Here is a 14038-nt window from a genome sequence, read left to right as displayed (position 1 = left end):
TTAGTTAACGGTCAAAGAGACAGATTGTTTAGGTGCGGGCCCGACCTGTCATAAACAGGTTTAGTTTTTAAACAATGGTCATTTGAGGTTTTTTGAAATAGCCGACCATCCATTTGGTAGTTATCTGAGAAAAATTAAAAATCGATAGTTTTTTCAAACCTTAGCCTGTAAAGTAGTAGTTTTATGATATTTACTCGATAACAAAATCAACTTATTAGGTCACTGGCTCGGTACAAATTACAAACTAGCGATAGAGAAGTATGCTCAGTTAACTTGATAATGATGTTTTAAGGGAGCCTTGGTCCATATATAGCTTGTGCCTTGTATTTTGGGATTTGGGATGGAGGGAGTAGTATATAAATATAATCAGACTGATGATAATATTACGTATATATACTTCCGTATGGTGGTGTTTAAGCCCCCAGCTTGCATCCTCACAATGCCGGATGTACGGCACAAGTGTCCCCACGTCCACATCCTTCCTGGCCGCACAGTCGTAGTTGGACGGCGAGTGGAAGCAAGGCTCGACGGACATGGCTCGCATGCACGGCGGGTCTGGTACCACCCCCGTTTCGGTGGACCAGAAGGGCGTGGCGGGCATGATCCATGGCAGTATCTCGCCGAGCCCCTGCGCGACGTAGCCGAAGGTGGAAAACCCGGTGGTGACGAGAACGTCGCAGGTGCTGAGCAGGTACATCTCGCTCAACGCCTTCCTGTCCTGCGAGGCATCCCACATCTTCTGCCACCCCTCGTGGCTGGCAAATTTGACAATTTCGACCTGGAAACGAAATAAATTCACAGAATGAACTGGGTGCGAAACTATTTCACACCTCTGACCCTTTTGTGTAGCGCCCGTCACGCCGGCGCCACACCCTACGGTGCAGCGCCTAGCTCCGGGGCGTTGCACCTCTGTCCACCGTGGCAGCCCATGGGCCCGCACCCATTAGTGCAACGCCTCCGAGCTAGGCGCCTAGCCGCTAGGCGCTACACGTGTAATGTGCAGCGCCTAGCCGCTAGGCGCTGCACTGTGACTTATCCAGCCACTTGGCTGGCCCCCCTCCCCACCCCCCCCCCCACCACACACTCTCTCACTCTCTCCCCGAGCTTTGCCCCCTCTCCCACTCTCCCCCCCTCTCAAATCTTCTTCCAAATCTTGCAAATTTGAAGAATTTGTCCGTGGATTTCGAAGTCAAACCCTCCCTCAAGGTAATAATCTCCGATCCCCTTGTTTTGATCGAAGTAAAGTTCTCCCATTGCTCATTTGTTGGTAGTTTGGGGAAACCCTAGTTTTGTTTGGATCTAGAGATTTGCATGGAGATGTGAGATGTTTGTTTGCCAATTTCTATGATTAGGCTTTGTTAGTATGCTAGGGTTATTCTTATGGGTGTTCTTATGTTGGTGCTAGGGTTAGGTTTAGGGCTAGGGTTATGGTTAGGGTTATGGTTATGGTTAGGGTTCGGGTTATGGTTAGGGTTAGGGTTGTTGTTTCATATATATATATTAGGGTTTGTATTCGGTGTTAATCCATGGATTAGTACTCATGGAAGCAATGTTACCTTGTGTTCATTACTTATAGGGATGGGAAGAACATGTGTGTTTGTTCATCATGGGGACAAAGACGCCTTTTTGAAAGGCAATAAAGAACCGGACCCGGATGAGTTTGACATGGTGTTTGATAGTAGTCCTAGCTATGCGGAGCTCTCGCAACAAGTTAGAAAAGATTTGAATTGGATGGACCCTAGTGATATCATTGAGTTGGAGGGAAGGCATAATGTTGGTTTTGGAATGCACATCCGTTGGAAGACAATGCGTGTAAACTCGGAGCAACGTTGGGTTGCATACAAGGAGACGGTGGCCGAATCACTAGACAAGGCTCTTGAGTTATTTGCAACGAAGAAGGTTGATTCAAGTTTGCATTTGGACTTGAACCGGAACCCCTCCCCTTTGGTTGCTAGTAGCCCCCCATCCTTGAAGCGAGATGAAATTGTTGAACCTCTTTTGACCCAAGAAGTGAGGCCAACATTGAGCCCTTATAGAAACAACCAAGATGAATCTTTGCAAGAGGACAATGATGAGTATGCGGACGATGACAATGAAGTTGATCTCCATGACAACAATGTGGGTGATCTCGACAAATATCATTTGCAAGAGACAATGGACCATTCCATCCCTTTTTCCCGTGCATATGCATCGGACTCGGATGACGATGGTCCCGATGAACAAGTTGATGCGGAGGGGTTCACGGTGAAGGAGGCCGAAGCTTTCGAGAAGGTATTTGGTCGGGATCATCGGACTACATTGTTCAAGGATGTTAGTCTCGCGGATGAAGCCGTGGTAGATGGTGGCCAATGTGTACCTCTTGGGGTTAGGCCAAGCTCTCACCGTGATTTGGTAGACGACAAGAACCGGATTGCTAAAGGTTCTAAGTTCGACAGCTTGTTGGATTTGAAGATGTGGCTCGACAACTACTCGGTTACGCATTATCGTCCACACAAGGTGGTGCACTCGGACGTCAATGTGCGCTACACGGTTGCATGTGCATGTGAAGATGAAAAGGAGGTCCAACTTGGACTTACAAGAGGCCGTGGTGGTGGTAGAGGTCGTGGAAAGGAGGTCCAACAAGGAGTGGCAAGACGCCGTGGCGGTTGTCCGTGGATTGTGCGTGCAAGACCATGGAAAGGAGGTCCTACTTGGCATGTAGTGAGTTGTGTGCCAACTCACATGTGCCAAGGCAAAAGGGTGGATGGCAAGATTGTGTCCGAAGACCACAAACAACTCACGTCCGAGTTCATCGCTTACAGGCTCTCCAACTCAATATCCACACTTCCAACAATGAGCGTCCAACATGTCATTGACCTTGTGAAAGCCATCTTTCATTACAAGGTGAAATACGGCAAGGCATGGAAGGCGAAGCAAGCCGCATTTAAGATGTTGTATGGTACATGGGAGGAAGCATACAACCGAATCCCTAGGTTGTTGTTAGCCATGGCCGCGACAAACCCGGGCATGGTTCATGTGGTCGAGCCTCATGGGCACCAAACAACGGTTCATGAAGGAAGGAAAGTCAGAGTATTTGGCCGTGCTTTTTGGGCGTTCGAGCAATGTGTGAGGGCTTTCGAACATTGTAGGCCGGTCATCGCAATTGATGGCACGTTCTTGACCGGACAATACAAGGGCACCTTGTTGGTTGCGATAGCAAGTGATGCCAATAACCGGGTGTTGCCATTGGCATTTGCTTTGGTTGAGGTGGAAAACAATGACAACTGGGAGTGGTTTCTGCATCTTTTGAGGACGAAGGTGTTACCCGCTCAAAGGGAAATTTGTGTCATATCGGATCGGAATCAAGGAATTCTTAACGCCGTGGAGATTGACATTCCCGGGCATGCTCCGTTGCACCATCGCTGGTGCATGAGGCACTTTTGTTCGAACTTCTATAGGGCATGTGGCCTTAAGGAGTTGGCCGATGATCTTCAAGATTGTTGTCTCGCTTTCTCCGATAAGCGCTTCGCCACTTTGTACAACAAATTGCTCGCACACAAAAAACTTGATCCCGGGGGTCAAGAGTTTCTCAATAGGCACATTCAATACCGGAACAAGTGGGCACGTGCTTTTGATGAAGATGGCCGGAGATACGGTCAAATGACAAGCAATATGGCCGAATGCTTCAATAGGGTGCTCAAAGGTGCACGTGGATTACCCGTGACGGCAATAGTTCAATACACATTTGACAAGATGAATGCGTACTTTGTAAAGTACTCGATGGAAACCGATGCACAGATAGCGGGTGAGAACCCACGGAAGTACAAGTACAAGTTCCCACCCAAAGTTGATGAATGGTTGCTATTTCAATCACGGAAGGCGGACTCAGAAGAAGCTATATTATATGACAATGAAGAGTGGAAGTACGAAGTGAAAGAGCCAGGAGGAACCACAAATGATGGCCGGCAACATGGAGGTCGGGCTTTCAAGGTGTCGTTAACACAATGTGATTGCACTTGCGGGAGGCCATTGTTGCTTCATCTCCCATGCTCACATTTGTATGCCGCCGGCCGCGTTAGGAATGTGGACATCAATCACCCACGCACCGTGAGGGAGTCGGAGTTCTCAATCATGACGGTCAAGAAAACATGGGCTCCCCGCTTTCACCCATACTTTGACCAATCACAATGGCCGGAGTATCATGGAGTTCAACTATGGCCGGATCCGGAGTTGAAGGTTGTTAAACGGGGTAGACGTAAGACAAAGCGTCTTAGAGGCGACATGGACGGATGGGGCCATGGTGGGCGCCGCGAAGCGGGCAACGACCAATTCCAAGAGCCTCGTGAGAGCTCCCGTTGTGGGGAGTGCAAAGGTCATGGCCACAACAAAAGAAAATGTACCAAACCAAGGAAAAGGTCCAAGAAAAATGATGCAAGCACAAGCCAACATGGAGCTACACAAGGGAGCCAACCAAGTGGTAGCCAACCTAGTGGTAGCCAACCTAGTGGTAGCCAACAAGTGCCAAGCCAACCAAGTGGTAGCCAACCTAGTGGTAGCCAACAAGTGCCAAGGCAACCAAGTGGTAGCCAACAAGTGCCTAGCCAACCAAGTGTTAGCCAACCTAGTGGTAGCCAACAAGTGCCAAGGCAACCAAGTGGTAGCCAACAAGTGCCTAGCCAACCAAGTGTTAGCCAAAGAGGATCTAGGCAACAAAGAGGTCGGCAACTTGGACTTACAAGAGGCCGTGGTGGTGGTAGAGGTGGTGGTGGTGGTCTCGGCCGTGGTGGTGGAAGAGCTCGACGTGGTGGTAATGGCCGTGGTGATGGTCTCGGCCTTGGTGATGGTCTTGGCCTTGGTGGTGGACTTGGCCGTGGTGATGGACAAGCGCAAGTTCGTTATAGAGGAATGTTTGGATACCTAGATGGACCGTTTCCGTATGTTCCTCACTAACTATAATGTATCATATGTTCTTGTTTTTTCATATGTTCTTCTTTTTCATATGTGCTTCCATTTGTTCTTATTGTCCTTACTAACCATTATGTTCCACTCATTGTAGGTATGGCGGCTTCCCAACCCAACAAACCAACGATGAAGGAGGATGGCGAAGATGAGATGGCCGGATGGTGGGAGAAGGCTGCGAAGAAGCTTAGAGAGGAGGATGCAGCCAAGCTAAAGAAGAAGAAGGAAGAGGAGCTTGAGAAGGAGAGGAAGCGAAAACAGAGTGCGGCAAATGCGATGCGCGCTAGGGAGCAAGCGTTGATGAGGAAAGTTGAGGAGGCACAGAAGAAGCGTCAACAGGATTTTGAAGAAAGAACCATGAAGCTTTGGGCAATTGCAGCTGAAAAAGAAGAGAGGGACAATCAGATATTCATGGAGAGGGTGGTTAAGGAGGCTCACCTCATAAGAAAAAGGGAGGAGGAAGAGGAAGAAGAGAGGAAGAAGAAGAAGGGAAAGGGGCCTTGCTCTACGCAATAGAGCTATGTCTCCTCTTCGATTTGGTTGTGAACTACTATGTCTCCAATGTGATTTGGTTGTGAACTACTATGTGCCGTGAACTACTATGTCTCCTCCTCGATTTGGTTGTGTGAACTACTATGTGCGGTGAACTACTATGTCTCCTCCTTGATTTGGTTGTAAGAACTACTATGTGTCGTGAAGTACTATGTGTTATGAACTACTATGTGTCGTGAAGTACTTGGGCGCTGCAATCTACCATGTGGCGCCTAGCTGCTGTGGCTCTCTGGATAGCTAAAAAATTCACTAAGTCCAAGTCCAAGTGCCTCAAACTGTAAAGTACCTTCTGTTCTGGCTGCATAGCTACAGACCAGTGCAGCGCCTAGCTAGGAGGCGCCACACTGTACAGTGCAGCGCCTGGGGGCTAGGCGCTGCACTGTATAGTGTGGCGCCTCCGTGCTAGGCGCTGCACAAACACTTAGCGAAATTTTTGCCTGAAACTGGAGGCATACCTTCTGTTGCACTCTGGATAGCTACAGACATGTGCAGCGCCTAGCTTGGAGGCGCCACACTCTATAGTGCAGCGCCTGCGAGCTAGGCGTTGCACTGTAGAGTGCGGCGCCTCCAAGCTAGGCGCTGCACATGTCTGTAGCTATCCAGAAAAGCAACAGAAGTATGGCTAGTTGTAGACATGTGCAGCGCCTAGCTTGGAGGCGCCGCACTCTACAGTGCAACGCCTAGGGGCGTTGCACTGTAGAGTGCGGCGCCTCCAAGCTAGGCGCTGCACATGTCTGCAGCTATCCAGAAAAGCAACAGAAGTATGGCTAGTTGTAGACATGTGCAGCGCCTAGCTTGGAGGCGCCACACTCTATAGTGCAGCGCCTGCGAGCTAGGCGTTGCACTGTAGTGTGCGGCGCCTCCAAGCTAGGCGCTGCACATGTCTGCAGCTATCCAGAAAAGCAATAGAAGTATGGCTAGTTGCAGACATGTGCAGCGCCTAGCTTGGAGGCGCCACACTCTATAGTGCAGCGCCTGCGAGCTAGGCGTTGCACTGTAGTGTGCGGCGCCTCCAAGCTAGGCGCTGCACATGTCTGCAGCTATCCAGAAAGGCAACAGAAGTATGGCTAGTTACAGACATATGCAGCGCCTAGCTTGGAGGCGCCACACTCTATAGTGCAGCGCCTGCGTGCTAGGCGTTGCACTGTAGAGTGCGGCGCCTCCAAGCTAGGCGCTGCATATGTCTGCAGCTATCCAGAAAGCAACAGAAGTATGGCTAGTTACAGACATATGCAGCGCCTAGCACGGAGGCGCCACACTCTACAGTGCAACGCCTAGCTCTCAGGCGTTGCACTGTAGAGTGTGGCGCCTCCGTGCTGGGCGCTGCACAAACACTTAGCAATTTTTTTGCCTGAAACTTGAGGCCTACCTACTGTGCCTCCTCCCCCCTCTACTGGGTCTTTTTCTGCCACAGTTCAACAATTAGTATAACAAATATTCAGGTTCAAAAAGGGTTCACAAAAGACATCATTTCTTAGAAAAGAACCATCACAATAAGTTCCAGTTGACCATAGAGCTACCACCACTCCAAGTTCAACGACATAAAAGGTACGACCACTCCAAGTTCAACGACATAACAATTCGCACTCGAAGTTCAACATTATAAAAAAACTAAGATGACTAGTGCTTTCCACGCTTGCTGGGTCCTCCCCCCTCTTGACGCTTATCTTCTTCACCTTCCTAGGAAGAGGAACCCGCTCCGGCTCCGGCTCCGCCTCCGGTTCGACATCGTCATCCAAATAGTCATCCAAAGCCGCCATCCGCGAGGTGCCGACCGTCCTTTTGCCTCTTTGGGTGAAGTCTTCAGGTGTGTACTTGTTGATTCCCCTCCTAGGCTTCAACTCGTATGCAGACCGAGCCCGGTACGTCCCCAAGGTCATATCATCAGCAACCTATGCATCAACAAAAGATATGGAAAGACCGTGTGTGAGGATATAGTTAGCAATGCATCAACAAATGGATATATATCGTCATGACATACCTCTTGGGTGACCACACCCACATCCTCATCCTCGAAAGGTTCACCATGGCTCTGCCCCGAAGCGGGATCTGATGGTGTCGCCGACCTAGACCGTTCTGGTGATACATACTCGGGGTCACGACAACCGAAAAGGTTTGATAGCCGCCTTAACTTTTGGCCCTGGCGCTGCAACATGTACAAGTGAATGAGACATGGAACGTACCAACAAATGTTAAGTGCTAGTTTGAAGGAGATGTGAACCTTAATGAATTCTCGAAGTGCACCTTCCCCATCGCTTTTGCCAGCCGGGGTTGTTTCCAGAATAGTCTCGGTCTCGTCAGCTGCTTTCTTGATCTGGGCACGCTATGAACAGAAACGGTATCAAAGTGTTAGGCAAGCGAAGATGTGAAAAGTGCGAATGGAAAAGCAAAAAGGGCTAACCACAAAGTTCATCATTGGAGCTGAAGGGATCACCGAGTTGCCTTTCCTGACTAATGCGTTGTACTGGTGCTGGGCTACCTCATCAAAAACGGTGGGTTCTTCCAGAATCTCCTCAGCATACGCCGGCTGGCATACCTCCACGCGGGTACTTGCAAGAAACCATGCGAGATAGTTGTTGAACGCGATCGGGCAGTGCTCACGAAGCTGGGCTCGTTTTCCAGCCCTTGCTTGCTCCACACTAAGAGCGAACTGCACGACATACTTCCTGTGATGGCTGGCCCAATCCTTGATCTTCCGCTGCTTTTTCCTATCCAACCTGCAAGTTAGAAACAGAATATTAGCATCATCGAAACCGTCGAGAAGCTGCTAAGTGCTCAAGGTTAATTATATCTTACGCGTGTAGCAACTTGTCCGTGTCCTCCCACTCCGGCGGGTGTGGCTGGAACAAACCAAACTGGCGGAACACCCGATGTGGCAGGTGAAGCTCAACCGCCCAGTTGCATATCAGTGGGCACCGCATATGCCAGAGATCCCTATCCCTAATGCACATCGGATTAAGCCTGAACTCTATAGGGTTACCAAAACTCTCTCCTTTTCCATACGGCTCCCATTCCACCTGCAAAATGGGATTGAATGCAAAATTGATATCGAGTGAAGATACAAGCATGATAATCACTTATGCAAGGTCGGTTCACCTGCTCAGGCGTGATCGCGTCCAGCTCGCTCTTGTACAACTTGTACATTACCGAGGGATCATCCGTCGTCTCATTTAACACATCCCACTTGTAAGCCCAAGTGGGGAGCCGTAGTGGGTCGTCTTTATCGTCCCAATCCTCGTACTTCACGGTCTTAGGTCGTCCAACCGGCAAACGCTCCCAGCTCCATATGGAAAGTGCGAGCAGACAACCACCAATACCTCCAGTGTGCCTACAACTGGCATCGTCCAACTGCACATAAAAAAGAACATGGTCAAATTTGCCGCAAGAGCGCATTGATAATGTATCAATGAAGTGAAAAGGAAACAACTTCATACCTGTCGATACAAGTAAGCTAGTGTCGCCGAACCCCAACTCCATTTGCTATCGAAGACGGTCAACGCCTTCAGCCACATCCATGGAGCATTCTTGCCTGTGCCATCAGCAAACATTGTCCTCGATATCACGTACCACATGTAGACACGAGCATATGTCTTCACCATGTCCTCATTAGCATCATCGGGGCAATGAGCGAAGTTCGATGATATCCACGTGAAAGTAGCGCCCGCTGCGACTCTTTCCTTCTTCTTATCTTCCCTTTCTGGCTCCCGAGGCTCCGGAGGAACCATACCGATAAGGGCATGCATCTGCGCGCGCGACCCTTCAGAATCGGTGTTCATACATAAAGGATTGCCATCGATAGGAAGACCGGTGATCATAGCAATATCCTGCAGCGTCACGGTCATCTCCCCGGTCCGAAGATGGAAAGTGTGTGTCTCCGGCCTCCAATGATCAATAAGCGCGGTGAGTGCTGCAGCATTGTTGGGTGGCGTCGACCGGCGGACCAACTCAATGAAAGGGAGAAGTCCTGCCTCCCTAACATAAGGTGTGTACCGCTCATCATAGCGCATCCCTCCAAGGCTGATCCCGTGAGACCGAAGCTTCAGAGGTGCAAGCTCCTACAAACAAACAAATCATAACATTACATATGGGGCATTTGTGTTTGAAAAAACATACGAAATTCATAACACCGGCCACTTTCAGTATTACCCGCTGCTGCACCGACATAGCGTACGACCGGTGTTGTTTGTCCCAATGATCATCGAGAAGCCAAACCATCCTAACAATTTCAACAAAGCATTCTTGTCAACACGATTATCTTTTCAATTCAAAAAAACTAAAGTAGGCCTACTACATGCAAGATCCAAAGCATATGGTGCTTCCCCCTACTTGGGCCTACTTCATACAAATAACATGTCAATCTATGTATCCAAACTATAACATGTCAATCTACTTCTCCATAGAAATAACATGTCAATCTACTTCTCCATACAAATAACATGTCAATCTATGCATCCAAACTATAACATGTCAATCTATGTATCCAAACTATAACATGTCAATCTACTTCTCCATACAAATAACATGTCAATCTACTTCTCCATAGAAATAACATGTCAATCTATGTATCCAAACTATATAAATAACATGTCAACCTATCTATCCAAACCACATTCTAATCTAACAAGGGTTCCCCAAATCTAATATATGCAAGATTCAAACAAAAGTTGCCCAAATCTAATACATGCAAGATTCAAACAAGGGTTCCCCAAATCTTCAAAATATAATATTTTCTATGGATAGAAAGAAGGGGATCGGAGGAGAGTACCTTCTACGATGGATTGGTGAACAAATGCACGGACCAAATCGTCGGATCGGAAGGATTTGGGAGAGGGGATTGAGAGGAGGAGTGCAGATGGCCGCCGCCCTGTTTTTCTGTAACTGCCAATGGGGAGGGTGGGGGAGGAGAGGGCTGGCGCGTTTGCAGATAAGTCACAGTGCAGCGCCTAGCTCCGAGGCGTTGCACTGCTGGGTGCGGGCCCATGGGCTGCCACGGTGGACAGAGGTGCAACGCCCCGGAGCTAGGCGCTGCACCGTAGGGTGTGGCGCCGGCGTGGCGGGCGCTACACAAAAGGGTCAGGGGTGTGAAATAGTTTCGCACCCAGTTCATTCTGTGAATTTATTTTGTTTCCAGGTCAAAATTGTCAAATTTGCCCTCGTGGCTCGGCTGGTGCACCCGGCTGCCGCCATACTCGGCCTTGATCCTCTCGTAGTACCACGAGCTCAGAGAGGTGACCAGCACAGACGCGTTGTTCATCTGTACGGACGGGAGAAGCAGCTTCTCCCTACGGACGCACGAGAGGACCTGGTCCAGGACCTTCTGCAAGGGTTTATTCTGTGTGAAAACCCGTATCTGTATGCCGACGCGCTGCCCGGCGCCCGCGAGGTGGGCGTCGTAGTATCTCGTGACCGCGCGCCACACGTCGTTGGCCGGGTGGAATAGGTACCGACCGAGGTGGTGGAACGCGACGTCCTTCTCCGGGAACATCCGCTCCAGCTCGTCCCGGAAGATGGGACGAGGAAGAGCCCGGGGACGAGGTAGCTGTCTGTCCTCATCAGCAGCCACGGCGCGCCGCGGATGAGCCGCTGCTGCTCGTCGCAGTAGAAGAGCTTGTCGTAGAAACCGTAGCCGCCATCCAGGTGTAGGTAGACGTACGGTGGCCGGTCCGAGTCCGACCACGACGCGTTCCCATTGTCGCCCACGGATACCACATTGGCCTTGAGCATGTTGCCAAGGCTCTCCTTGGAGTCCTTGCCGTATTTCTTGAGGTGTCCAAGCGGGAAGCCACCACCCAACCAGCCTGAGGACGGGAGCAGCCACGTTGTCCCCGGGAAAGGTTCGCAGAAGAGGGCGGCCATGTCGTGCTGGACGAGGAGGGTGCGCTCGGTGAGCACAGCGTAGAGGAAGGCTGACACTGTGGACAGCATCCGGTTCCCGAGGCCTCGATAGCTTATGGGGACCAGGTAGCGGCAGTTTTCGCTGTGACGATGCCATTTCCAGACTCGAGCTGCCGGATCGCCGCCCTGTACGGGGCCGTGCCGGGGCCGCATTGCTTTTGGAGCGCTTCGTGATTTCGGAGCTTGGCGAGCAAGTAGGGGGATGGTTTATGTGATGCGTGCTTCTTCTTCTTCTTCTTGTCATGGTAGCTGGCCAACTCGTACCGGCTCCGGCATGAGCGCGAGCCAAATTCTGCGGTGAGCAGACCGTCCAGGAGCTGGTCGGTGGTGAGGTTGGACGGAGGTACATCTAGAGAAAATTATAGACATTTAATTAGCAAGTTCGTATTCCAAAATTTTAAAAATTGATAGGAAAATTTGTGATTCAGCACCATAATACGTACACACCCTTATCCAGACCATCAATTTTTGTGTTGAGATCCATGCTTAAATTTTGGTTTTTCTTCTCATACGACAAAACATACAAAAGCTCAAGCTTGTTAACAATATATTGGAACTTCAATGCTTAGAAAATAACCCTAGATTTTTCTTGGTGCACCATAGATATCTAAAATGAGTATTTTACACATAAATTCTATTATTTAAAGTTTTTGTGGCACACCAAAAAATCTAGAATTATTTTTCAAACAAGGTGCAATATATTGTTGGCCTGTAAGGTTTTAGTTGCATATATAGTTTTATTCGGCAGAAGAAAGAAATGTTCATGCATGGGTCACAAAAACGGATGACCATGCAATCTCGTGGTCAAGATAAATTTTCTTTTCAAACTTTGAAGTTGCAATAGATTGTTGATCTGCAAAGTTTTAGTTCCAAAGTTTTATTTGGGAGAACAAACAAAAAATGTTCACGCACGGATCGCAAAAACAGATGCCCATGGCTAACGTAAGATTCGGCGATGTCGTGGTCAAGGAAAATTCAGCACTCAATCGACCAACACTATCTTCTATAAAGAATTAATTTTGACACACTGAAGTATAATATATTGACCTGCAAAGTTTTATTTGGACGAACAACGAAAAGGACTGCTCACGCATGGATCACAAAAACGGATGCCCATAGTCAAGACAATGCTGCATTCAAACAACCGACCGTCATTATCTACAGAAACAATGTACATACTTCTAAGAATTTCACTTTCTCTCCATCGATCGAACACGGAAAATTAAGCCGGAAAAAAGGATTCGCGTGAATGAGAAATATTCGTCCACCGCCATGGTAATTTGTGACTTAGCTGCATGCACAGGACAAGAAATCAAGCAATTCGATATCCAACTATATCTCGTCTTACGTGCGTACCTTCTACTGAGAGCCAGCTGCTGGGTACCATCGGCAAGCCATAGCCATCCCGGGCGGCGGAGAGCACGACGACTGCGAGCAGGGTCGCGGCCACAACGCAGACGGCCGGCCAAGCCCTCCTCATGCTGCATGGAATCCGCTGCCACTTTTTTACGGTCTCAAGCCCCGCCTGCCTGCAGGACGGCGGCGCCGGGCTGCTTCGCTCGACGTCGATGCTCACCATGGGGCCTGAGGGGTTGGGGGAAGCTATTGTTCAGACCTTAGCACGCACTGCCGCTGCAGCTATCGTTCTTAGACCTCTCATATATAGATAGTACGTAACGTATGAGATAACCTTATTCTTGGCAGTTTTCCGTACAACTTGCCAACTGGTTGCGCAACCATGTTACACCCCTAACGGACTAAGCAACGACTTTTTTTTTTTTTTTTTGCGATTCGACTAAGCAACGACTTGGTCACCATCTACTCACCAGTTTTTGTTTTTGTTTTGAACAGACCTATTCACTAGATAGCGCGTACTCCCTTCGTTTCATAATAATGTACATTCTGATTTTTGAATATTAATTATCTCCTCGGTAATCAGCAACAAGTAAAAAATAAGCAGCAACTTGGCCGCGATCTATTCACTAGTTTTGTTCTTGAACATATCTATTCACTAGTTGGCACGTAGGTGCAACGCACGACTTCATGCGGCAACACACACTTCCAAATTCCATTTTTAATAATCAATTAATATATAAGCACTCATCATCCAATCTTTATGGTTACATAGAAAGAAACAAAGATCGTGCGCCGGTTATCCTAAAATTAGAATCTTTCTTGCATAGGCTTTCGATGCCGTCAAAGGTTCCTACAAATTAATTAATTGGCCTCTTTCTTCCCTCTTTGTTTTGGTGTCCCTCACTCTTGCCTACAAGTCTACGCCATTTTCTAAATTTGATGCAAACGAGACAATTCCAAAGAGAGCAAATACAATCACCTATGTGCGGGTTGAAGTTTCCTTCTTCGAAGTTTGACGCGAATTTAAAAACAATTACATGGATAACAAATATAGTCATTAAAGTTGCAGAAATAATAGTTCAAAACATAAAGTAAAGTCCAACGGTTTCAACATGTCTTTGTTCTCAAGCAGTTCATACTATTTACACCATGGATTCATAGTCTAAGTAGAACTAATCACACATCGTCATGGGGCAGCAAGGTTGATGATGGGTCCGAAGGTGGATCCCGGTCCTGGCAAAGTGACGAAACACGGCTACAAATTAGGTCTTCCCGGAACGAGACCTTGCGGCGGCTG

At 48.6% G+C, this 14038-nt stretch overlaps 1 protein-coding gene across 1 annotated transcript; it reads right to left on the bottom strand.

The window, feature by feature from the left end:
• LOC123050783 (galactoside 2-alpha-L-fucosyltransferase-like) lies at positions 1-12865 on the bottom strand. The gene is made up of 5 exons (XM_044473517.1): positions 12742-12865; positions 11650-11734; positions 10939-11467; positions 398-778; positions 1-45 (listed from the first exon to the last, which is right to left on the bottom strand). The coding sequence occupies exons 1-5, from the start codon at positions 12863-12865 to the stop codon at positions 1-3; spliced, it is 1164 nt and encodes a 387-aa protein (XP_044329452.1).
• Between the last annotated feature and the right edge of the window lie 1173 nt (positions 12866-14038).

Source organism: Triticum aestivum, chromosome 2D, assembly GCF_018294505.1.
Source record: "Triticum aestivum cultivar Chinese Spring chromosome 2D, IWGSC CS RefSeq v2.1, whole genome shotgun sequence".
Taxonomy (NCBI): Eukaryota; Viridiplantae; Streptophyta; class Magnoliopsida; order Poales; family Poaceae; genus Triticum; species Triticum aestivum.
Note: the sequence above shows the minus strand (reverse complement) of the source record. Positions and strands in the feature narration are given on the sequence as shown.

What these genes read in the sequence shown, in the direction of transcription:
- LOC123050783 (XM_044473517.1), bottom strand. Translation starts at nt 12,865, where the DNA reads ATGAGGAGGGCTTGGCCGGCCGTCTGCGTTGTGGCCGCGACCCTGCTC. An exon ending in CAGCTGGCTCTCAGTAGAAG is followed by an intron (nt 11,735 to 12,741) that starts GTACGCACGTAA and finishes AATTTTCTCTAG; the next exon opens with ATGTACCTCCGTCCAACCTC. An exon ending in TTAAACACCACCATACGGAA is followed by an intron (nt 46 to 397) that starts GTATATATACGT and finishes TGTTTATGACAG; the next exon opens with GTCGGGCCCGCACCTAAACA.